The sequence below is a fragment of the Delphinus delphis genome, chromosome 2 (genome assembly GCF_949987515.2).
Source record: "Delphinus delphis chromosome 2, mDelDel1.2, whole genome shotgun sequence".
In the NCBI taxonomy this organism is placed as follows: domain Eukaryota; kingdom Metazoa; phylum Chordata; class Mammalia; order Artiodactyla; family Delphinidae; genus Delphinus; species Delphinus delphis.
Window position 1 is genome coordinate 8,884,712 of NC_082684.1, and position 27,005 is coordinate 8,911,716.

At 40.6% G+C, this 27,005-nt stretch overlaps 2 protein-coding genes across 7 annotated transcripts in view; both read right to left on the minus strand.

Moving 5' to 3' along the window:
- PAPOLA (poly(A) polymerase alpha) overlaps window positions 1-13,519 on the minus strand; it is a 57,463-nt gene extending 43,944 nt beyond the window's left edge. For all 3 annotated transcript variants that reach the window (XM_060003955.1, XM_060003956.1, XM_060003954.1), the window contains exon 1: window positions 13,298-13,519. In XM_060003955.1, the coding sequence (XP_059859938.1) occupies window positions 13,298-13,305 (8 nt within the window). In that variant the 5' untranslated portion in view covers window positions 13,306-13,519. The remainder of the gene's footprint in view (window positions 1-13,297) is intronic.
- Window positions 13,520-24,702: 11,183 nt separating this feature from the next.
- Window positions 24,703-27,005, minus strand: part of AK7 (adenylate kinase 7) — a 54,425-nt gene continuing 52,122 nt past the window's right edge. For all 4 annotated transcript variants that reach the window (XM_060003323.1, XM_060003324.1, XM_060003322.1 and 1 more), the window contains 2 exons: window positions 25,034-25,192; window positions 24,703-24,741 (listed from right to left, as the gene is read on the minus strand). In XM_060003323.1, coding sequence (XP_059859306.1) covers window positions 24,703-24,741; window positions 25,034-25,192 — 198 coding nt within the window. The remainder of the gene's footprint in view (window positions 24,742-25,033; window positions 25,193-27,005) is intronic.

Below are 27,005 nucleotides of genomic sequence, written 5' to 3' on the forward strand. Positions count from 1 at the left end.
AGGTAAGGACTAAGGAAGAAGCTAACATCTGAATCAGTTATTTGCCCCAAATTCTGTTCCTTAAGAAATAATTTATACACACACACACCTACTTTTTTTCAAGTTCTAAAAATATATATATATACTTTTAATTAAAGTGCAATAATCTACTAAAGCAATAAGATGCCAGAATCCCATGGCAGGTAAGTCCCATTATGTATTTACTACCTATCCCTGGGTTCTGGTTTATACTATGACTGCAGGACTACATTTTATATTGTCTTCTGATATCAACAGAAAACCTAAGAATGCCAGGAAGCCCATAGTGTTTGTTACTAATTAGTCACTAGGCTGTATAGCATTTAATCAATGCTTCCTAAACTAGTTATACATTGTCTCAATTTTAATTCAGATTTTATAGTAACATTTGCTGAATAAATATGAGTCAGATTTATTATCTCTTACAGCAATTAACTTATGTCTCATCACTTCCTCCTACTACTTTAAATTGCACAGCTATACAAGGCTATGGTGTTAATTCAGAGCTGTGGATCCACATGAGCACCAAGCATCCTCAAAGACTAAATATCTTAATGTTCTATTTTTCAAATTTATGTAGCATCTCCCATGATTAGAATATACAAATTAACATTAAGTGTAAATGCATTCATAATATCTTGGTTAATACATATTTTCGTCAATCAACAAATAGTTATCATCAGGTTCCACCAAGCTGACACCAAAAAGGTGGCCCTCAAAACTGCCTACCATTTCTTCACACCACGCTCTAATAGATTCCAGATAAATTATGTATTGTTTAAAAAAATACACTTAACACATATCTTAGTATAATTATATTTTCTTGCATTGTTCATTGCTTCATGTGAGTTTCTCCAAGTAAACTATAGCCCTTCATGACCACCCCAGGATTAGGAATACTTTTTATAAATGATTTTAACATAAGTAGAGCCAGATATGAAAACAAGTGTAAAATCCTTTCTAGCTAGACTTGGTTCATGCAAGGAGAGCTTTCAAGTCAAATGTAAATTGAATTCATGTTTTCCTACCTTAAAATAATAAACCTCTATTGGATTGTTTTGTTTTGAGCAAACATCTGCATTCTTTTCCTTTCTGAAGGGGCTAAATTCATTACCAGTTGAGTTTGGATGATCACCAAAATGACTGCCCATTCTCTGTGGGGTTAAGCTTTCTTGCAGATTCCCATTTTTTTCTTTCTCAAATATTCAGGTTCTTCATTGTCATACAAAAATCAATGCTTGGAAAGATCCTTGTCTACTTCACCTGTATTACCAGAATATTGGATATAGACTCAGATTTCTTTCTTTTTTTAAAAAATCAATTTATTTATTTATTTTTGGCTGCATTGGGTCTTTGTTGCTGTGTGTGGGCTTTCTCTAGCTGCGGTAAGCAGGGTCTACTCTTCGTTGCGGTGCGCGGGCTTCTCATTGCCGTGGTTTCTCTTGTTGCAGAGCACAGGCTCTAGGCGCACAGGCTTCAGCAGTTGTGGCACAAGGGCTCAGTAGTTGTGGCTCACAGGCTCTAGAGTGCAGGCTCAGTAGTTGTGGCGCACGGGCTTAGTTGCTCCACGGCATGTGGGGTCTTCCCGGACCAGGGCTCGAACCCGTGTCCCCTGCACTGGCCACCAGGGAAGTCCTAGACTCAGATTTCTAAATTCACACCAAGTTTGTCTACTTTAATTTGAAAAAAAAAAAATTGATGTCTACATTAGTTTCCACATGAACATTTTGATGGGGAAACAAATCATACTCCGGTTGTAAATGTTTATTTATTCAAAATGTAGTCACATCATATAAAACCACATTTACTTGTCCCATCTAATTCAAAACAGAACATTATAGGGGGACATTCCTGGTGGTCCAGTGGTTGAGAATCCGTCTTGCAATGCAGGGGACGCCAGTTCGATCCCTGGTGGGGGAACTAAGATCCCACATGCCTCAGGGCAACTAAGCCTGCACACCGCAACTACTGAGCGCACGTGCCACAACTAATGAGCCCACATGCCACGACTACAGAGAAGCCCATGAGCTGCAAGGAAAGATCCCGCCTGCCGCAACTAAAAAAAAAAAAAAAAAAAAAGAGAAAGAACATATGTATCACATATCTCTGTATGTATACATATCTAATACAAATTACATATAGAACATATACTAATTCAAGAACACATATGAAAAGAAATAAAAGTAAATCACAACCAAATAAAAGGAAAGAAACAAATACATGTTTTAAAAGGTACAAGATACCTGTGTCTCCAATAGAAATGGCTTAATCTTACGCTAAGTGGCTAGACTAGGAATTCTAGGCTGCCAGATGCTCTGAATGTCCAAAATGTAGAAATATTAGCTATGATTGAGCTTTAAATGGAAGAAGTCAAAATTTTCCATTTAATTTTTAATATTAGAAATTAAGTAGAGTGATAAAACAATTTAAGGATCTTTTTGTTGCTGTTCTGTTTCTAACAAAACAAATATACACACTCCAATATCAGGTAATGTGAAGGACTCTGCTTTACAGACTTTCTCCTGGAACTATACACCAGACAGCTAGCTATCAATCCCAAGAATGCAAAGCTCTCCCTCAAATTTTTGAACACATGAGACACCTGCCCATGTCCGTCACTTTCTAGAGACATTTTTACCAGTATTTAGTTTTCTTCAGACATGATTTTAAAAATAACTTCTACAATGATATAAAACAATGAGAAAAAAACTAGATACGGAGCCACAGTATTTGTGATCCACTGAAATTTCTTTCTGGTTTTCAATTTAAATATCAAGAACAGCTGTGCTTTTCCTGAGTAACTGGCTCATTTTCATCTCATGAACATATCTGTACTTACCTTTAGGCTACTGCCTGAATTCTTAGAGCAAAACTGGTGGCCATCCAGCAAGTTCTCTACAAAAATCCAAAAATCACTGTACTTCTGTAAGAACTGTTTTAGTACCCTAATTTCTTGCTGTTTTATATCTCTATCCTGATTCTCCCTTGTCATCCACCTTTAATGCAAACACCGTGCTAGTTTTAAAATGTGACTAAAGTACTCTTAAAAGTCTCAGTCCTTTCTGGGTCAGAGCAAGATATAAATACCTATACATACAGTACATATACGAATCTTGCCCCCCTCCAAAATTACAAAAGACAGCCAAACACTCTTCCCCCCACCCCACTTTTTTGGGAGTAAGAAGGGAGAAACGAAGAGGGCACAATACTAAATATTTTCAGAATTCTTCTCTCTCTTAGAACATAAGGCATTTTCTTTATAATATTTAAAATAATTTTCATCAAGGCAAAGCTTACCCAGGACATATACCCACCTTTCCTTTTTTATTATTATTATTTTTAATTTCAACAACATTCTATATAACAAATCCATTCCAACTACACTTGTTCTGCCTCTTGGCATCTTGGTCCCACTCTTTCTACTCCCCTGCTATGCCAAACTACCATTCATACTGCTACCAAGTGTTACCTTCCTAACACACAGCTTCCTTAAAAACCCACATGACTTCTGGTACTGGCATTCAAAACTGTCCACAAAAACTGCTCTCAACCCAGAAGCAATCTGAAAAGAGACAAAGCAGGCCTGATTTCACTTCTACTAATTATACCACTCTGGTTTCACTTCTGCCACTAGTTATGTGATTCTTGTTAAGTTGTAACTCTATGGATTTACCTTAGAATTTATTACATCTCTTCTCTACTTTGGATGGCAAACTAGAAATTTAAATACTATAACATGTTTATGACATGAAAGTCCAGTTCCCAAACACAGAAAGTTTTTAAACCAATACTCAAAAGAAAGGTCCATCCTTTCCTCGTGCTAGGCTAAGACCTAACTCTAATTAGTATAAATATTTTGGTACTCAGAAATGGCAACATTTTTGTGAAACTGGCATATGACTGTAGGCTGCTTATTTTGGCCAGATACTTGTTTCAAAAGTTTAGGCATCCAATTTAACCAATACATGTGCTCTGAAATATCAAGAACCACTTTGATTACAGTAACTATAAAGCTAACTCAAATAGTGCAAGTTCCTATGATTTGTAAACTATAGTTTAGTAGCCCTACATTCAAATAGTCGAAGTATGATCAATCTTTGGATGTATCATATTGACGACCACTTCAAGCCAGTGAGGAAAGTTAAGGAATACTCAAATGAAAGACCTATATTAGTACCTGTTTTCACTAAGTGAATGAAATCCAAAGAGGACTTTCACTTTTACGAAAAAAAGGCAAAAAGCAAAAGCACTCTTCGTTTGTTTTGCAAGCGGTTTCAGAGGCAGCGTGCGCCCTGAGTAGCAAGAGCGACACTAACAAGCTTCTTCCCCAGGATATACGTATACTCAGCATCAAACTACCATAGCCTGGAACTGTGTCTGTGAGCAGCAATGCTTTATCTCAATTTATTCTATGCACCTGTTAGCAAGATGTGTATAAGGTAGTTGCTTCTTCATTTTATGCGTTTTGGCTTACAAAAACTTTCACAGGACCTTTCTACTTTTGGATAGGGAGGGAAACCTGTATTCTTAATATGTTCTTAAATCAACTTTTAAAAGTTTCACTGCAAATCAAGGAAGCACATTAAGACGATCACTTTTTCTGTCAGACTGGAGAAAAACAAAGCTGATGTACATCTGGTAAAAAATGAAAGACTTATTATAAACCTCCAAAAATGAGCACTCTTAGCCATCACAAAGGATGTGAACATGGTATATCATTTTAAAAAGCAATCTGGCAATATTCATCAAAGTTTTTTTAAAGCTTATGTCTAGCAACTTCATCTCTAGCAATCTCTTACAGAAACACTAGGACACAAGGACTCAAACTGAAGGTCCTGATGTTGGAAGACATAGCCTCTTTAATTTACAACACATTTTTAGTATATTAAATGTGTACATTAAAGCACAAATTTCTACTGCTCCTGGGGTACAAATACAATGGCTTAGAAGACAGGCCAAATACGGGCCCAAAATCCTGTTCAGCAACAATAAGCTTGAAATGAACAATGTCTACCCCAGCATTATACTTTATAGAGGGAGCATGCTTGGTATTTGTAAATAAATACCTCTCTTGACCCTACAGATTCTGGAATTTGACCCTTATTATAGGAATAATACAAAAGATACCCAAGGCTGTTCACTGGAGCACTGTATACAATGCACCAACAAACTGGAAACCACCTAAATATCCATTAATATGATATAGGACTGGCGAATTACAGTACATTCTTACAACTTAATACTATGCTATATAAAAAGAATGAGGTGGTTATCCCATGTAGTAGCATGGAAACATGGCCACAATATGTCAGGTGAAAGAAGTTGTAGAATATAATTATGATAATAGCAAATATTTACTGAAACCTCAACATATTCCAGTTAGTGTGGCAAGCACTTTACATTATTCCTGACTATTCCAACGACTCTATTCACTGGGTCAGGATATGATCTCAGGCATCTGACTATAATCATAAGCCTCTATACATCTTTCACAACATACAGTCTTGTACCTTTAAAAGTTATTTGTGTATTATGTCTATACATGCATAGAAACACACGAAGCAAAACTGATTGTTGGAAGAATTCCATCTTCTAGGATTTTGTTTCCATTTGTTAAAGTACTTTTAAAGATAAATATTAATGAAGTCATACAAAAGTTGAAAATCATCTAATTCTACTATTCACCATTAAGCTTGTGATAGTAAAGAGACTAAAACCACCCCCTAAAATCATTCCCCAACAGCAAGGGACAGCAAACAAATGTTCAATTTAAATCAATAATTAGCTTTTTGATTATTAGCTTTGTAGTTTATGCTAATCAAAATGTTATTTTAAAGAACTGAAAAACCTTAAAATGGATTTTTCAGTGTAACGCTTTGTGATTAGAAAATTAAATACAAAGCAAATCATGATTTACAGCTCTAGAAAACTGGTAAAGCACCAAAGCTATCTATCAAACTTCATCAATCCAATTTTCCTAAAAGCACCTTTTCCTCATTTAAGTTATTTTTCCCAGAAAGTATTTTATTAGGCTGAAATTTACTGAACTAGGATCCTAAATATGTATGAAAGACAATGCTAAAATCAGGAATACAAAAATAGTCTCTAACCTCAGTGACAATCTCAAATTTGGTCTGGGATTCAGATCTTTAAAGAACAGATCAGTGCAAAGTAAAAGCTTAAAATAAACATTACAGAAACAAAGGATCAAGGATATACCAAAGGAAAAGGTTAAGGAGGTATGTACTCTAAATGACTTGCAGAAGGGGAAAGGAGCAGTCTCTGCAGATGACTAACACACAAAGGAAAGGACAACAAATCACCAATGGTGTTTTCTGAAATAGTTAATATTTAACGACTTTCTTCCCAATTTAAACAAAGCTCATGCTACTGATGAATCTCTGCCTCCTCACATTGGGCATACGGAATTGGTGGCACGTAGTACTAAAAGGGTCAATTGCCTCAAAATATATAGATCCTAGCCAACAGAAAACACTGTCATTTCTTGCTAGTTTTATTAGTCAGTGAAGTTAAAACTGAAAGCTTAACTTACTTGATATTCTTCTTTAGAAGTAATCAGATAAATCACAGTAACACTTAATGGGTACATCCCAGGTGGTCCAGTAGTTAAGAATCCATCTTGCAATGCAGGGGATGCCGGTTCAATCCCTGGTCCGGGAACTAAGAACCCACATGCCACAGAGCAGCCAAGCCCACGCTCAGCAACTACTGAGCCCATGCACTGCAACTACTGAGCCCGCACGCCACAACTACAGAGCCCACGCACCACAACTAGAGAGAAGCCTGCGCACCGCAACAAAGAGACGGCGCACAGCAACAAAAGATCCCACATGCCACAACTAAGACCCAACACAGCCAAAAAATAAATATTTTTTTAAAAACCACAGTATGTAATTTGCTGTTCAAAGGCCTTAACCTTAAACGTAATGTGCCCATTCAAATTAAGCAGGAAAAAAGGACATTGAACAGAATAGGAATATGGGATCTCTCTAAAGTATCTGAATATGCATTAAATATTAATTCTTACCAGAAATAATACAATCTCCTCTTTCACAAGAAGTTTAACACATATTTAAATTTTACCTGTAGCTTAGACAAGACAACGTATTTGCTCACTAAGACATTATTCTAAGGATGGCTAATTCACCTGCCATCCTGTGTAACTGGTACTAAACATAGTTAGAACCTAACTATAGTCTTAAAATATGTATTCCAGGTGGATCATCCAGCCAATATTTAGTCAGCAGCAGAGGCTCAAGTATAGATGAAGCAATAGTTTACGCTCAAGGGGAATAAATTATGATGAATCCCAACGCCAAACTTTGGAAATAAAAGGTTGATTATACAGAGAAAAGGTACTTGTTACTGAATTGTAACAATGGCCAGGTTATTTTTCCTTCCTTCCTAAGGGCACTTCCAACTGTCCCTCTGCCCTCTCTCCAAGAGGGGCTAGAAGCAAAAACAAAAAACAGCCAAACCACAGCATTCCTGCATCAGTATTTGTCAAGCACAATTTGAAAATGAAAGAAATGTAACTAGAGAATCTAAAAAGTACAAAAATGTATCAGAAAATAATAGTCAAAAATATATTAAATCATAGTATTATAAACAGGAAATGCAATTTAGATGTTTCTGATAACCAAAATGACAGGAACACTATTCTTAAATAAAAACTTATTTAAAACTATAAAGACTACTGTAAAATGCAAGAAGCTGGTTTCTGAACGAAATATAGAGGGAACAGAAATGTGAGACAATTCTGTGACAGAAGAGGAATAAAAATATCAAATTTAAACTCCTACATTTTTTTCTTCTGCAAATCCTTAAATTTTCAAGTGAGAATGCTATAAAATTCTGCAGACCTGCAATCCAACGACTAAAAAACAACTATCTTCCACACAACTTGATCTTGAAAATTAAGTATACTTAAGACATACAAACAGACTCCCATTGAGCTGATGAAACATAGTTCTCAACAAGATACACAGTAAATGGCACAGTACTAGAATGAGAATGAAACATGGAACCCAGAGTTGAATTCGGCTGCAGTCTATAACTTAGCACCCTTAAGACCTTAGAGTGACGACTTTGAGCCTCACTTTACAAGAACTAATATCTCCTGCAATGGTGCTGTTTTATGAATCACAGACTCAGATTGTACACTTATTTAAAAGCTGCTGAATAATCAGAACGATGAACATACCAAATAAAAGACATGCCTCTTCCACCAACCAAAAATGAAAAATAGCTGGGACTCCAACTGGCCTCATTTTGCCAGAGAGTAGCTTTTATAAACCTGCCTAGATGCAACTCAAGGTGAAATTTAATTGTAATGTTAACTTGAAGTAGCTTAGTTACCAAGAAATGGAATATTCTGATGAATCAAAAGTTATATGTTTTCAAGCCAGAAGGCTTTGGGGGGTTGAGGGAGGGGGTGTCAGGGAGTGGGAACTGACTTACAAATTCACTCAAATCCAATTATCTTCCCTCCCAACTTCTCCATCAAAAAGCATGAACCGACAACATGCTTAAAGTAAAATACCACATTTCAAAACCATAACTTTTATTAAGCAGCAAGAAATTCATTACAAAATCTCTACATCTTAAAATCTGAGAATCAAAATCTCTCAGTTAGAAGTTACCTTTCAAAGGTTATCTAATACATTGTTTTTCATTGACAACAAAAAATATCTTTAAATCATGTGTGTGTCCATTCCTCCAGACCATTCAAAAACCACCAGAGATGCTGCACAGACACCACCACTGGAAACAGCGCAGCTTGGGGCAGCTGTCAGTTGTTACTATACATCAGTTTCTCGAACTTTTGGGTCTTAGGACCCTTTCACAACTCTTAAAATTTATTGAGGACTCCAATGACCTTTTGTTTATATGGATTATGTCTGCCATTATTTACTACATTAGAAATTACAACAGGGAAATTTTTGTACAGTAACAAGAAATCTATTACATGTTAACATAAATGACTTTTTTAAAAATAACTGGTTTCCAAAACAAAAAACTTAGTGAGAAGAACAGCACTATTTTACATTTTTGCAGATCTCTTAACTCTGGCTTAATCAAAAATAGCTGGTTCCCGGGCTTCCCTGGTGGCGCAGTGGTTGAGAGTCCGCCTGCCGATGCAGGGGACGCGGGTTCGTGCCCCGGTCCGGGAAGATCCCACATGCCGCGGAGTGGCTGCGCCCGTGAGCCATGGCCGCTGAGCCTGCGCGTCCGGAGCCTGTGCTCCGCAACGGGAGAGGCCACAACAGTGAGAAGCCCGTGTACCAAAAAAAAAAAAAAAAAAAAAAAAAGCTGGTTCCCACATCTGCTTCTGCATGCAATCCCTTTTGATAAGTTGTTTTGGTAGATGCACAGGAATAAAACCTGGCATTACACCATTATAACTAGAAAACAGTGTTCTAATAGCCTTTTCAAATAACTTTGGATATTCTTCTTTGATATTACACCAAAATGCCGCAAGTGGTAATTTCTTAGAGACTAGTTACAGTATGAAAGCAGAAACTACAGCAATAAACCCTTTGCACTCTTGCATTAAAATCGACTGGTCCACCTTGCACTTTAAATGTACCTTTACCCATGCATGATTTTATTACATCATGATTGGTGGTTTGGAAAATGTGGGTTCACTTAAGATACGCATATCTTCCAAATGTTGGCACATTATTATACAAAATCAAAAAAAGTTCACTAATATCACCATCGATCAAATCAGAAACATTTTTAATTACTGGGAGGCTGTCAAGCTCACAATGACAGAAACAAGCATTCTAAAATTCTAATTTTTGCCTGAAAGCTCAAATTTTATCACTGGCCACAAACACTGTCAGTTGTTCTTAAAGAGACAGGCTCCATTTTTCAAGTAAATGCTAAGTAGTCAAGTATGAACATCATAGTTCATCAATTGTTCTTTCAGGTAAAAACAGAGCTCAATAAGAAAAGCACTAGCTTAGCTCACAAATCAATCATACATGTGCTCTTCGCAAAACAACCATCCTACTTTTTAGCATACAGCTTTAAGTGTACTTCCCATTTTATCACAACATACTCAAAAAACTCAAGGGTCAAGACTTAATAAAATTAACATTTTTTACTGCTTCATCAAGGACTTTTTTTTCAAACTGTGTGTGTTTGTGTGCATGTGTGTAGTGAAGTAATACAATGACAACTAGTAGAATACAGTGCCTCTGCCCTGATTCTTCCTAAAGCATCACTACCCACCACTGCTTTTGCACCACTGGTGCAAATGTCAACAGACTAAAAAGACATAACATCTCAATACTATGAAAAGTTTGGATTTTACGTACTCCCTAAAAGGATCTCAAGGACCCCTGACATCCAGGCTTCTACAAATCACACTCTGAGAACCACTGCTACACGATATTACTACCCACCAAAAGGTCTCAGTTCTACCTCTTATCACTACATGAAACTACTCCAATTCCCTCTTTTTTTGTGACAACCCCAAAAATATGGAAGAAAAGCTATTGTCTCCCCCAAGTCTTGCTAAATATCTCTTCCAATAACATTCTACAAATGTGCCATGAATGCTAAGTCACTGATAATGTTTACTCCCCTTAAAGTCTTTTTTATTACCAGTGTGATAACTAGAACTGAGCTGATGCAAATAATGATCTGACCAGCACAGAGTAAGGCAGAAACTGGAATATAGTTCTCATACAGGTCTTATACACTGTATTAATGCAGTAGTTGTCAACAAGATGTTGGCCCCCAAGGTACATCTGGCAATATCTGGACACACTTTTGATTTTCATTACCAGGACATGGGGGGTGGGACTCCCACAATCTAGTAGGTAGAAGTCAGGCATGCTGTTAAACACCCTGCAATACACAGGACAGAATTATCAGCCTAAAATGTGAATAGTACCACCATGAGAAATCTGGTATTAACAGATCCTAAGACTACCAAAATTTTGGAAGCTTAATCACCATGGCTCTTAAACCATACCAGCTTTTCAAAACTATATATGCAATTACATATGCTTTTGGACAATATATGGAGACCTGCTCACAATGTTTTCTAACGACGTAACTTCAGTAATCTGTTTTGATTTCATCCATTCTGACAATTTACCTATACCTTAACCCCCCCACCCACACACAAAGACTTAACAGCCACACCAAACAGGAAAGTGGAAGTCAAACACAATACAGTCTGGAAATCACAATTCAAAACATCAAAGAAATAAAATTAATGATACCAGAACATGAAAAACAAAGAAAGCAAACTAATGAGAAAAAAGGCCTACTTAACTAGGCAGTCTATAGTCTTTTAGTTTACTTTAAAAGGACTATAGTACACATAGGGTTAACAGTAAGAGAAAAGCTAATGAAAAACTGGCCATATTGTTCACATTTCAAGAAACACACTAGAAAGACAATATCCGTGTGTGAGAATCTGCTGCCTTCACTTTGTCTTCCATTTTAAACATCTGCACTAACTTCCAAACAATGTGAAGCACTTAGGTCTTTAAAGGAAAGGTATATCTCCCTTCCTCAAAGCATGCTGGGAAAAAGCAGGTATAAAAGAACTTTTAATTTCTAAAAAGACATAAATTATTTCTTCATTAAAGCCCTTTAAGGCATACATTTCCTATTACTGATCAATTTTTAATACTGACATGATTATCAGAAACAGCAATAAAATGTGAGCTAACACAAAGAAGTCACATGGCATTACTGCAAACATTTAGGTTTACTTTAATTGCTGCTGAATTGAAAAATGCCACAAAAATCTTGCTTAGACTCGGTTCTCCTAGTAACCCTTTTCATTGTTCCATAAAAGTATGATTCAATTAACAGGGACCTTGCATCTTATAAGATTTTAGGTCTGCTATATTTAATTAAAATTAACAAATATCCTCATTACAGAAATATGTTGATAGGCCTCTTAACAAAATGACTAGAGTGGGTGAGAAGGAAGGAGCATGAAATTCCTTTTTAAAATATCGTGTAAAATGGGACAGATGTCTTTAAAGCCTGTTTCAAACTTAGAGCCTCACCTGTAAACAGAGACATACACACATATACACATACATAAATAAAACTGTAAAACTATAATCAGTGATATTTGCAGAAAAGAAGGTGTTTTTACTTAAAAAATAAAATAAAATAAGCGTAAGGTGACCGTTAGGTGTCTAGAAACCCCAAAATCTTTATTCTGCGTTCAAGTAAAACTTCAAGGGTCAATTACATGCTTCGGGGCTACAAAGAGAACTCGGCCCCCCATCTCTCACCCTTAAATCGTCAAAAATGGAAGAAATGCAGTCTCACGATTTAGGCCTCTACTCTGCTGTATACACGCAGAAAAGAAGGTTGTAATCTTTCGATCAACAATGAGTTCTCAAGTTACATCCCATTCTTTGAGAGAGAAAAGAAAAGGAAAACTTCTTTAAAAAACCCAACAAGGGGAAAAAAGTATAAGATACAGGCCTAGTGAGATTAGAAGGCACAGATGGACTACAATAAGAAAAAGTCTACCATCAGAAGAACAGAAAGTATCACTGCACATGGAAAGACGGAAGCAAGATGAAATCCGGCGACCCTATCGAAACAAAACCGGGAGAGCAACACGTAACGCAACGCCTTTCGACGGGGGGCACCCGGGAAAGTGCCCCTCTCCTGGCAGCCGAAAGGCTGGAGGGAACGGAGGCGGGGGGAGGGGATGTTCGAACAGCTGGACTCGACGCTCAAAACTGGGCTTTTAACTCGCGCTCAGGCAGGCTGGGACGCGGAAGTGGGTTAACACTGGCGTACAAAGTGGGCATCTAGGAAACGTGAGGGAGAGCTAGGCCGGGAACAGAAGCAGCGAAACGAGCCCGAGAGGCGCCGGGGGACGAGCCCGAACCCCGTGTGCAGACCCCGCGAGGAGCAGGGCCTTTCTCCCCGGCAGCTGGGCACCGGGTTCCCCCCCACCTTTCTTTTATCGGACGAGGCGGAGGAGCGGGAGCAGTAAGGTTAGAAGCTCCTCCGGCCCTTCCGGAAGGGGAAGGCCCCCGGCCCGACAGCCGCCGAAGCCAGGAAGGGGTGGGGGGAAGCGGGAACCGAACACAAGGGGAAGTGCGGCGGCGAGTGGGAGAGGAAACAGGAAGAGCCCCAGTCCCGCCCGCCTCCCCTCGGGGCGAGGGCCCGGCTCGCGCGCCCCCCTCCCCCCTCCCCTCCCCCGACGCCCCCAAGGCCCCGCCGGCGTGCGAGAGAAAACAGAATACAAATCACTTACAACGGCATCGTCTCCGGCGCCGGCACCGCCCAGTCACTTCCCCCCCGCAACCGCCGCCGCTGCCGCCCTGGGCATGATCCACTGAGGCGGGAGGGAGGGGGGGGCCTGCCTCAGCCCTGGGTCCAACCCCACTCCCGCACCCGCTCCCGCCGCTTTAAGCGCTTCTCCTCCTTCCCCTTCGTCCTAACATGGCGCCCGAGCGCTACCACAGCAACGTTCTAGAACCGCTGACGCCGCTACACACGCTATGCGTGCGCCTGCGCAGCAGCCGCCCGGCCCGCCGCGAAGCCTCACGGGAAGGGTAGTTCGTGCGCCGGCAGGAGCTCCGGCGGCTTCCGCCGCAGTTGTGTCGGGCTTCCGCGGCACACGTAGCAGGTATGGGAGGTATCCGATTGGGAGGCTCTGGGCTCGGGGGTGTCCCTCCTGCCGGGCCGCTCTTGTCGCCGATGGGGGCGATGCAGCCCGGACGGCGCGAGGAAGGCCCCGGAGAGGCGCCGCTTCCGGTGCATTGTGAGGTCCCGCCGTTCTCTCAGCCCGAGGTCGCGGCGGCTGCGCTTCCCCTCGGACCGCGTCGGTGGAGGCGCTTGGAGGGGACCGAGGCGCCCACGCGTGACCCGGGCGCTGGGCTCAGCACGGGGACACTGGGTTGTAACAGGTTACTCAACCTCTTATTTTTTGCAAAGTGAGAGTAATGCCTGCTTCCTAGGGTAGTGGCGCCTATTTAATGTGATAATGCAATAAGGGTGCTTGGCACTGCGGGGGACAGAGGGCGCAGAGACGTCACTAGGACTCCCGCCTTACCCGCTAAACTCGGTTCCCCCGGCACGGAGCTTTGGAGTTGTTCTGTCCACTGAGGTGTACACAGGCGCTCAGGAAATATCTGTTGAATGAATAAATTTGCTGGATAGGATTGTGATGACAGCAGATTCGAGAACAGGAGCTAAATTTATTTCTAACAGTTGGTGCACTGGAACTCACTGTAAAGCTGTCATTCAGTAGAAACGTAGGTGGCAGTAAGCCTTGGGATAATAGCAAAGGCCGTTTCGCCCATAGTTTCCCTGAGGTTGTGTTTTGCAACCCCTTCTCTCCGTGGGGTGGGACCTGGGAGTTACCTGCACACCTCCAGCAAAAGTTGAATAAAGAATACCTGAGACTGACTTGACTCTGATATTCTTTCCCTCTTCGAATATAGAACGCGTTCCAAAGTGTCACACAGAAGATTAATGGAGGGAAAGGGGGGCATCACATATGGGAAAGTTAAAGTTCTAAATTCTTTAAATATGCACTTGTAACTCTTCAGGAAATTTGACAAAAGATTTCCATTTTTTCACAGAAAGTCTAGTGGGACTAGCGTTCTAGGACTAATGAGGGGCTCAGTGGGAAAAGCACAGGATCCAAACCCGCATTGTCCAATAAGGTAGCCATTTGTCACATGCGGCTTGCCGGCACTTGAAATGAGGCTCGTTCATTTAAGATGTAAGTTCAAATCACGCGCACATTTCAGAGATCTTACTATGAACAAAAGAATGAAATACCTCACTGACAATTTTTTTATATTGTGTTTTGGATATAGTGCATTAAAGAAAATGTGAAAATTTCAACTGTTCCTTTTTACTTTTTAAAATGTGGCTACTAGAAAAATTTTAATTATGTATGTGCCCATCATTTCTACGGAACAGCAATGATCTGGAGACAGACTTGTATTTGATTCTCAATTCTACTTATTCCCTTACCCTCTTGTGGCTTTAGGTGGGGGCCCAGCAATAGACCTGTCAAAATTTTTGAAAATCTGAGGTCCAGTGGAATCAAAAAAATATTAAAGCTATGGTCTTAAAAATTGCTCATAAAGATAGGCACTGATGATTGTCAAATACTAACACTGTCCCACTTAGATTCTGTGGGGTGGGAGCAGATAAACACTTGAAGAGGTAAGGGAATTATAGATTGTAATAAGAACCATGAATAAAATAAATCAGATGATAAAATTACGGGGCAGTTCAACTTTAGATATGGTGGTCAAACTAGGCCTCTCAGAGGAGCTGATCTTTGACCTGAGACCTGAAGCCTTTCTGAGAGATTTGGATTTTATCTTTTTGTGAATGGGGAAGACATTGGAAGTTTTAAAACGGGAAGATTACATTGATATTTGTGGGAAGATAAAAGGGTAGGGAATCAATTTGAACTTCCCAGACAGGAACTTCCCTGGTGGCGCAGTGGTTAAGAATCCGACTGCCAATGCAGGGGACACGGTTTGAGCCCCGATCCAGGAAGATTCCCACATACCGCGGAGCAACTATACCCTTACGCCACAACTACTGAAGCCGGCGCACTCTAGAGCCCGTGCTCTGCAACAAGAGAAACCACCGCAACGAAGGGTAGCCCACACACCGCAACGAAGAGTAGCCCCCGGTCTCCACAACTAGAGAAAGCCCGCATGCAACAACGAAGACCCAACGCAGCCAAAAATAAATAAAATAAAAATTTTTTAAAAATATGCTGTGAACTGCCAGATGTTTTGAAGTTGGAGGAAAGATGAGGTGTCTCTTGCCATATTCAGGTAAGAGATGATGAAGCTTGAAATAAAAAAGAAGGGACCAATTTGAGAGAGATTTAGGCAATGTGGTTAATCCTAGTTTCAAGAGGGGAGGGGAGGAAGAAGACAAAGATGATTATGAAGGTTCTGGCCGGGGTGGGGGGGGGGATTAAATGAAATAGGAAACAAGAGGATAACGGGGCACGGGGATGAGGTTGTGAGAGTGGTTTGATATGGGTTGATTCTGAAGTGCTTGTGGGACCTTCCGAAAAGTCTCTGAGGCTATTGAAAACATACTCCAGGACCTGAGGAGAGAAGTCAGGGCTGGAAACAGAGATTCTAAACTCTGAAAGCAACTTGCTCATATTTCGGAATCCTGTTTCAGTTCTGGAAGGGCCTTACACACACCTGGCCACTACAATCTGACCCAACTCCTGTTTCACAAATGAGTAACGAGCTAGGTGGTCACAAATCCCCAACGTTTAGAACCCAATTAAGGATATAATTTGAGCCAAGGAAAGTGGAGAGTGAAATAAAGCCAGTTACCAGTGTTTTGGTTAAGACAATATCCACGTTGTGGTAGCCTTGCTGTACACGTTCTTAGAGTCCCTGCCCACTCCCTCCAGCTGCTGCTGAGGCTGCTTTATAGCTGCAGACTTTGCCCTGCCCCAGGGCCTGCTTTCCACCGGCAGCTAAGAGAAGGGGCAGATGTTTTCTACTGATGTCTGAAGTATTCACATTGCATTTTCCACACAACAATGTCATAAATGGTGGGAAGATTTCTAGACTGGGTCTCTTAGGACCACAGTGCATGCAAATCACAAAAATGCACAGAAAATATTTTTGAATCTCTTCACATATTGGGAACTACCTGGATTGTTTCAGTGGCATTTAGGAGGTGATCGTTGGAGATACTGTACGATACGGAGATTTTTATCCGAATAATAAACTATAATGACTCATTTGGCTACTAATGGTGCATACTTTTTAAAAATTTCAATCAGGGACTTCCCTCGTGGTCCAGTGGTTAAGATTCTGTGCGTCCACTGCAGCGGGGGTGGGTTTGATCCCTGGTGGGGGAACTAAGATCCCGCATGCTGTCTGGTGTGGCCAAAAAAAAAGGAAAAAAAATTCCAATCAAAAAGCAGACTTATGAGTCACTAAAGTCAAAATAATAACATAAGCACTTCCATCTAATAGTTCTGTACTCATGAGCTGTCTTTTTATTAAATTCTCATTCCTCTTTTAGATGTTGATGTTTTGAAGAACATGTCTTCTATCATTTGCATGTAAGGAAGTGTTACCAAAAGCTTGGCCTCTCTGTATACCGGTGCCAAATCAAATCCTGGAGACAGAGTTTTGGGTGAAGTAGAAAAGAATAGCTTTATTGCTTTGCCAGGCAAAGGGGGACACACCAGGCTTCTGCCACGAAAAGCTATGTGTCCCAACCCCAGAGGGTTTGATAAAGGGTTTATCTGACAAGATTCGAGCGTGAGCATGGCTTGCACTCCCTTAATCTCGTGTCAGGTGGTCTTCTCTTAATCTTTTGTGGTTTTTTTTTTTTTTGGCTGCATTGGGTCTTTGTTGCTATGTGCGGACTTTGTCTAGTTGTGTTGCGGTGGCTTCTCTTGTTGCGGAGGACGGGCTCTAGGCACGCTGGCTTCAGTAGCTGCAGCACACGGGCTCAGCAGTTGTGGCTCGCGGGCTCTAGAGCGCAGGCTCAGCAGTTGTGGCTCGCGGGCTCTAGAGCGCAGGCTCAGCAGTTGTGGCTCGCGGGCTCTAGAGCGCAGGCTCAGCAGTTGTGGCTCGCGGGCTCTAGAGTGCAGGCTCAGGAGTTGTGGCGCAATGGCTTAGTTGCTCCGCAGCATGTGGGATCTTCCCGGACCAGGGCTTGAACCCGTGTCCCTTGCCTTGGCAGGCAGATTCTTACCACTGCGCCAGGAGGGAAGTCCCTTGTCTCTTAATCTTGATGAGCTTCTCTGGTCCCTTTAATCTTGCCTCAGGTGGTTTCTCGGCTGCTCCTTCCTTGATTAGCAACTGTTCAAATCTGCCCTTTGGAAGAACTCAGGGAAGGTCACGGAGGCTGGAGTCTTGCCTGTAAGAAATGGTGGACAAAAGGAGGCCTCCGTGCCCAGGCCTCACTCGCTTTCAGTACCCGGGGGCCCTCTCTGCCTGCAGTCAGAGAGCACTGGGGGATGTCTTGCCTGCCATACCAACTAAACTGACTTTGTGCCACTCCCAAATACACTCTAAATAAAGAATTTGAATGGTGTTTTGATTAACTTCCTTTTTTTTTAATATAAAGTACTCCAAACAAATTTTATGGGTATTCAACTGGTATTTTTCTTTCCTGAAGTGGATCTAAGGAACTCTATGAACAAATCCATATTTTAAGGAAGAGTTTCTGGGTTTGTTATTTTTTTAACTTTAAGGAAACATAGTATACTTTAGTATTTTTTAAGGTAGAGTACCAACTCCTTTTTAAAAGATTATTAAAGTACGACTTATACAGTAAAGTTTACAAATACTAAGGCATCTGTACTTGTTCCCCATCTCTGTAGCACTCCCTACTTAGTGGAATGAAGTTTTATCCATGTACACGCCAATGTAATTATTACTTAAATCAAGATGTAGAAAATGTCCAGTCTCCCAGCAGGCTTCCTCCCAGTGGATAACCCTCTATTGCCACCAACACCACCATTACCTGGTAATCACTCTTCTGACTAGTCCACTATGGACTAGTTATATCTGTTTTTCAACTTCAGATACAGTATTTACCCTTGTATCTAACTTCTTTCACTCAACATTTCATCTGTAAGATTCTTCATGTTGTCAGAGGTAAGAGTCACTCTTTTTCATTTCAATGTGGTACTCTATACTACGATGATACATCTTTCTCCTATTGTAGATACCACAGCATGTCTTTCTCCTATTCATGGACATTTTGGTTGTTTCTAGTTTGGGGCTTTTGTGAGTAATGTTGCTCTGAACATTTTTGTACGTGTCTTTTTGAAGATATAAGCAGTCTTGGGTATATACCCAGGAATGGAATTGCTGGGTCATGTGTATACCCATATTTGACTTTATTAAGTCCTCCCAAATGGTTTTCAAAGTGAGAGCACCAATCTATATTCCACTCTATAGGTGGGTTCCAGTTGCTCCACATCCTCATCAACACTTGGTGTTATCAGTTCATTTAATTTTGGCCAAAGAATAGTATCATAACGGAATCTTATTGTAGTTTTCATTTGTATTTCTCTGATGATTAATGACTTTCAGCCTTTTTCAATATGCTGATTGATCATTTGGATATTCCCTTTCATGGAGTGGATACTCAAGTCTTCTGCCTACCTTTAAATTGAGTTTTCAGTCTTATTGACTTGTAGGAGTTTTTAACATATTCTGAGTACAAGACCTCTGTCATTTGTATGTATTGCAAATATCTTCCCCATTCTGAGGCTTGTCTTTTCACTCTTAATGTTGTCTTGAGAAATCTTTGCCCACTCCAGGGTTACGAAGAATTCCTCTTATGTTTTATTCTATTCTAGAAGCTTTATTATTCTGGCTTTCACATTTTGGTCTAAGATCCATCTCAAAGTAATTTTATATACACTGTGAGGTAGAGGTCAAGGTGTTTTTATTTGGGGGGGGTTGTTTGTTTATTTGTTTTTAATATATAGATCTCCTAATGACCTGCAGAATTTATTGACAAGACCATACTTTCCCCATTGAATTGCAATAGGGCCTTTGTTGTAAATCAAGTGATTGTAAATACGTGGATCTGTTTCTGGACTCCTTATTCTGTTCGATTGATCTATGTGTCTGTCTTAATTACTGTAGCTTTATAATAAATCTTAATATTTAGAGTGAAGTCTTCCAGGTTTGCTGTTCCTCAAAACTGTCTAGACTATTCTATATTCTAGGTCCTTTGCATTACCATATATATTTCAGAAACAGATGATCAATTTCTACCAAAAAGAGAGAGAGAGGGAGGGAGGGAGGGAGGGAGGAAGGAAGGAAGGAACACACTGGGATTTTGATTGGGACTGCATTGACTCTACAGATCATTTTGGAGAAAAGTTGAAGTATTAAAAATATTGAGCTTTCGGGGCTTCCCTGGTGGCGCAGTGGTTGAGAGTCCGCCTGCCGATGCAGGGGACACGGGTTCGTGCCCCAGTCCGGGAGGATCCCGCATGCTGCGGAGCAGCTGGGCCCTTGTGAGCCATGGCCGCTGAGCCTGCGCGTCCGGAGTCTGTGCTCCGCAATGGGAGAGGCCACAACAGTGAGAGGCCCGCGTACCGCAAAAAATATATATATAGAGAGAGAGAGCTTTATAAGCCATTAACAGTATATCTTGGGACTTCCCTGGTGGTCCAGTGGTTAAGAATCCGCCTTCCAATGCAGGGGACGCAGGTTCGATCCCTGGTCGGGGAACTAAGATCCCACATGCTGTGGGGCAACTAAGGCCCAGCACCACAACTACGAAGCCCTTGCATTCTGGAGCCCGTGCACCACAACTAGAGAGAAGCCCACGTACTGCAACAAAAGACCCTGCATGCCACAACGAGGATCCCACGTGCTGCAATTAAGACCTGATGCAGCCACGTAAATAAATAAATATTTTTAAAAAAACAGTGTATCACTCCATTTATTTCACTTTTAATTACTATCAGCAGTGTTTTTAAATTTTCAATGTAGAGGACTTATACATCTTTCTTAGCTTGTCCCTAGCTATGTTATTGTAAATGATACCAGCTCTTTATAAGTAATATAGGAATATGCTTATCCAAAATGTAGGTATATATAATAATGTCTATCAAAATTACAGGTATATAGGACATACTGTACAGCACAGGGAATTATACTCAGTATTCTGTAATAACCTATAGGGAGAAGAATCTGAAAAAAAAATAGATATATATGTATGTATAACTGAATCACTTTACTGTACACCCGAAACTAACACAACATTGTAAATAAACTATACTTCAATTTAAAAAAATTACAGGTATATACAGAGGAGGCTTAGCAGTGACAAGCTGACCTACTCAGATTTGGGGGGGAGGCAGGAATTGACTTCAGAGAGCCTAATTATAAAATGACACAATGGATCAAACCAGAAATATGAAAAGTCACCTTAAAGAAAGTAAATGCCTCCTAACCTACAAAGACCTGGGAGAGTGAATATATTAATATATCTGAAACAAGAACATGTCAAGGGGAGTCACAGGGGTAAACATCATCGCTGCCCATCCAAACGACGTCTGGGAAAGCGCATCTTGCCGGCAAGGACTAGAGCAGCTTGGCCGGCACGGCAGGCATGGATCTATCAAGCCAGCCTGCACTCATGCCTCGTCTTGGTTTTGCATTCACCAAGCACTTCTGATCATTTGGCTTCTACTATAACCTGCTTCCAAGAAGAGAATGTACTGCTGAAGCGGGTGCCAGTCTCAGCTCCCTCAACTATGTTTCTCATTGTAAATAAATTGGTACTCTGTCTTCTCTGCTGGTCTCTTAGGAGATTTGTTAAGACATGTCAGCGTCTCAGGGTCCTAGCTATCCTTAAACGCTACTGAGATCACTCTTCTAAACTTGCATGGCTGAGGGCCAGACTCCATAGTGAATTCACCGAAATTGATGCCACTTAGTGAAGCATCTTGGTGACCCTCAGAGTTACTTAAGGGTTCTGTCACAGCCATATAGAAATGTAAATAGACTACGGACTTTGTTGAATAACTAGAGATTTGATTTAGTTATGAAAAACATAGCTGTGTAGCAAAATTTCAGCTAAACAGCTTCATACACTGATATTTATCATACCTCTACCATGTGCTATGCAATTTTTTAGTCTGTAGAGAGACAGAAAAACAAAACAAAATCCCTGCCTCCGTGGAGGCTACATTTTAGTGAGGGATATAGACAATAAGTACATGGGCATATAAAATGATGTCGAGTGTCAGCAGAGAAAAGGAACAGCGTGGGATGTCATTGGGAGGACAATCTGGGGGGCCTCTCTGAGGAGGTGATATTTGAGCTGAGCCGCGGATGAAGTGAGGGTAAGCCACGTGGATATGTGGGAGCCAAGTTTTCCAGGCCAAGGCCCCAACACGGAGTGCACTTGGCAGTGAGGATTTTAGTGAGGGGGCAGTGAGGTCACGAGGAGTCAGACTGTATCAGGCCTCGAAGGCCCAGGTCAGGACTTTGCCTCCCCGTCCGTGTGAGATCGGAAGGCACTGAGGGGCTTTTAAGCAGATCTGACTTGTGTTTTAACAAGATTCCCCTGTTGGGATGTTGAAAGAAGTCACAGAAAGGAGCAGGCCAGGACAGTAACGTTGGAGGGGTAAGAAGCAGACAGAGTTCGGATATGTTTTGAAAGTTGGGCCAATGTGATGAACTGATGCATGGAATATGGGGTAAGAGAATAAGAAAAGAACCAGGGATGCCTCCACAGTTTAGGGCCTGAGTGGCTGGAAGGATGGAGTTGCCAATACCTGAGATTGGAAATTGTGGGAGCAGCAGGTGAGGGGAAGGAAGACAGGGATCTGCAGCTAGACTGGCTATGCTAAAGTTCGAGGGGCTGTTAGACATTCAGGTGAGGGGAAGAGAGGGTTTCAGGAGGAAATGATCAAATGTGTCAGATGATCGGAGAGGGCAAGGAAGATGAGGACTGAGAACTAACAATTAGGTTTGGAAATGTGGACGTCACTGGTAACCCGGCTGTAAGGAGGACAGGAATTTTGTGCCCGCGGTTGGAGGAAGATGTGGAGGTCTAGGAGGGATTTTTCATTTGAATTGGGTTTTTGTCTTGTCTTGTTTTGACGTATGAGAGTTAGTAGGAGAATAAGTTTGAAGCTAAGGGTGATGATCCAGAGGAGAGGGAAAAAGCAAGCTGTGAGAGAGAAGGGATGATTACAGGAGAAGAATTGGATTATGTGAGAAGAGGTGGGATTCAGGGCACAGGTTGATCTTAGGTGGGAGCACAGACCATTCTCTGCAGCAGAAGGGAAGGCAGGGGTAGGTTTGCAGTGGGAGGATGTAGAAGTTCTCTTTCGGTTGCTTGGGTTTTCTCAGTGAACTGAGAAGCAAGGTCACCAGATGTAACCATCCTGAAGGCCTGAAAATGTAACTATTATAAAGACCAGTGATTTCAAACTGTCCAAAAGGTATTCTCTTTAGTTACTTAGTGTTTTCGATTAAAATAAGGATCAAAAATAGTGCAGTGAAGTAAAGGAAAAATAGGTAAATTGACTTCATCAAAATTTAAAGTTTTTGTGCATTAAAGGGCATTATCAAGAGAGTGAAAAGACAAGCCACAGAACGGGAGAAAATATTTGCCAATCACATATCTGATAAGGATCTTCTATCCAGAATATATAAAGAACTCTTACAATTCAGTAACAAAAAGGCAGCCCAAATAAAAAGTGAGCAAAGGACTCGAGTATAGATTTCTCCAAAGAAGATACACAACTGGTCAGCAAGCACATGAAAAGATGCTTAGTTACAACGTGGTACTGCTACACACCCACTCGTCTGGTGGTTCCCCATACAAAATTACCGTGTGACGATATTTCCACTCCTAGGTTTCTACCGAAAATTGACAACAGGGGTTCAAACAGGAAGCTGTACTCAAACGTTCATAGCCGCTCTATTCACAACAGCCAAAAGGTGGAAACAACTTAACTGTCCATCAACACATGAATGATTAAACAAAATATGGGCTATCTGTACAGTGGAATATTTTTCAGCCATAAAAAGGAATGAAGTATTGATAGATGCTACAACATGAATGAACTTTGAAAACATGCTAAGTGAAAGAAGCCAGGCACAGAAGGCCACATATTGCATCATTCCATTTATATAAAATATCCAAACTAGACAAATCCATAGAGATAGGAAGCAGATTAGTGTTTGCTAGGAGCCTGAGGGGAGCGGATAATGGGGAGTGACTGATTAATGCGTACAGGGCTTCCAACTGGGGTGATGGAAAAGTTCTGGAGCTAGATTGTGGTGATGAGTGGACAGTATCATGAATGTACTTAGTGCCACCGAACTGTACACCTTCACATGGTTGCAATGGTAAATTTATGTTGTGTGTATTTTGCCACACAAAAAAAGAGTGCAGTTATATTCGGATTTCATTATTTAAAGAAATGAAATATATATGCCATTAAGATAAACCTAAACTGATTTCTCATCCAGTGTAATTCTGGGAATTATAGGATTTTTAGAGCTGAAAAGGCCATAGTGGTAAAGTTAGTTGGTTAAAAATATTTAGCAACTTTCTAATTATCACAGATATTAAAAATTATTCATCTTGTTACATGAATCTTTCTACCAAGCAGTTTAGAATACTCTCTGACTCATAGGTTGGGTGCTGACCTTGAACTCAAAAAACAACCTTGCAGAAAACAAACATGTCTGACTTACTGTGACTCAGAAAGCATAAACTGTTCTAATTTATTTCCGTTTCTAACACCACTAATATTGGGGACATAACAAATCACATAAATTCATTAGCTTACATGTTAGAATAATACATAGTCTGATTTTCTTCATGCTATAAATTAAATTACTATAAACATTAGTGTACAGAATACTCAGACAAAGAATGAAATATTAAATCAATATTTATTCCATGAGCTATGCACAGATACTTTAACAATTTACCTCTCAAAATATGGTTTTAATGAAGTGGTGACTCGTTGCCATAGAGCTTTTTATAATGAATCTACTTAATAAAATATTTGTTTGCAGGGAGAAAAAAAGAATTTCCCCAAAACCAGAAAATCATTTTTTAAAGAAATTTTTCAAATTACAATGTTAAAGTCATCTCCAGCTCTGTAAAAGTATATGACATGAGATCTTTAAAATTTCACTGCATTTCAGGATTGTTCTTGAAAAGATACTCTGCCTGTAATTGAGAAAAAAGAAAAAAAGTCAACAATTTAGAATGTACTATTAATTTAGAATTAATAGTACATTAATTTGTACTATTAATGTTTACAATTTAAAAATGAAAGTGCACAAATTTTTTCTTTGAAATGAGTAACAAAAATCTTATTATAAAATGTGATGAAGGTGTTAGAGGCTATTTCCCAAATAACCAGACACACAATTTCTCTGTCTCAACTGGCTTTTCATTTAGATTTGGGTATATTTTATTTTCAAATTGATATAAAAAAAAAAAGCCTTCAATCTCTTACCAGAAAATCAACAGGATCATCGGGTCTGATCTTACAACACTCATTCAGACCTTGCATAAGCGTTGGCATGACGTGGGTCATTAAATAGTTTCTCAAGGGAATAGACTGGGCCTCCAGTAATTCTTTTTCTTCTCTTTTAACTTCCTCTAGTCGTTTACTCTACAAATAGAACATTCGGGGGTGCAATAAATAGAGGGAAAAAGAAGAACGGTTTCATACGACTCACCCCAGAGTGCACTAGAAGTAGATACTGCTATAAATGTTCATCATGTTATGATAAAGATGGTATTTCTAATTGACAGGGAAAATATGTAAGTGGTGTTTTAACAACTGCCTAGTCATATAGAAAATAATAAACTGGACCCCTACTTCACTTCTTTTTTTCTTTTTTCCAGCATGATTTATCTTTATTAATCACCCCTTTTGTTCACTTTCTTTTCTTTTTCAACATCTTTATTGGAGTATAATTGCTGTACAATGGTGTGTTAGTTTCTGCTTTAGAACAAAGTGAATCAGTTATACATATACATATGTTCCCATATCTCTTCCCTCTTGTGTCTCCCTCCCTCCCACCCTCCCTATCCCACCCCTCTAGGTGGTCACAAAGCACCACGCTGATCTCCCTGTGCTATGCAGCTGCTTCCCACTAGCTATCTATTTTACCTTTGGTAGTGTATATATATCCATGCCACTCTCTCACTTTGTCACAGCTTACCCTTCCACCTCCCCATATCCTCAAGTCCATTCTCTAGTATGTTCACTTTCTTAATTACTTAGGCAATCCAAATCCCTCTAGGACAGGCAAAAAGATGATGCTGATGATATGATGATGATGATGGTGATGATGATAATGATGATGATGATCCTACCTCACTTCTTAAACCAAAATAATTTCTAGCTGCCCAGATGAAGCAAAGTGAGAGAAAGAGAGAAAGAAAGAAAGAAAGAGAGAAAGAAAGGGAGGAAGGAAGAAAGAAGGAAAGAAAGAGGAAGGAAGGAAGGAAGGAAGGAAGGAAGGAAGGAAGGAAGGAAGGATCACAGAATCATAGAAGTGCTAATAGGGACTTCCCTGGTGGCCCAGTGGTTAAGAATCCACCTGCCAATGCAGGGGACATGGGTTCGAGCCCTGGTTGGGGAAGATCCCACATGCCGCAGAGAAACTAAGCCTGCACGCCACAACTACTGAAGCCCGCGCACTCTAGAGCCTGTGCTCTGCAACAAGAGAGGAGCCACAGCAATGAGAAGCCCGCGCACCTCAATGAGGAGTAGCCCCCGCTCGCCGCAACTAGAGAAAGCCTGCGCGCAGCAACGAAGACCCAACGCAGCCAAAAAAAAAAAAAAAAAGTGCTAGTAGAAACTCTCGAAGGTATTGATCTGGTGGACTTGTGTTATGCTCAGCATACAGCCCCCCTCTCTCAGGACTAATAATTCCAGATTTCCTTTGAGAAATCTCCCTTCTCAGCCTAGTGGATTGGGTGGGACTTAAGCCCATCAGTCCGGCCCACTCCTGGCCATGGACATTAGTTAAATGTGCAGCCAAAAGACAAGAAACAAGATAAAGATATAAAATACATTTACTGCCTTAGGTAGAATAAATGCAAAGAGGGAAATCTATTTTTTTTGTTTTTGTGTTTTTTTGGCATGCAGGACCTTAGTTCCCCCACTAGGGAATTGAACCTGTGTCCCCTGCATCGGGAAACGAGGAGCCTTCACCATGGGGCCTCCAGGGAAGTCCCAAGAGGGAAATTTAAAAGTATAGAAAGGGATAGGACGTGTTATGCAGTGGGGCGGGTGCTGAAATTTTAAATATGGTGTCCAGGAAAGGCCTCATTAGAAAGATGACTTTTAGCAAAGACTTGAAGCAAGGGAAGAAGTTAATCACACAGATGGAACTTTATTTAAATGCATGGAGATGTCAGAGGCAGCCAGGTCACAGAGGACCTTGGGGGCCACGGTAAGGAGTTTGGACTTT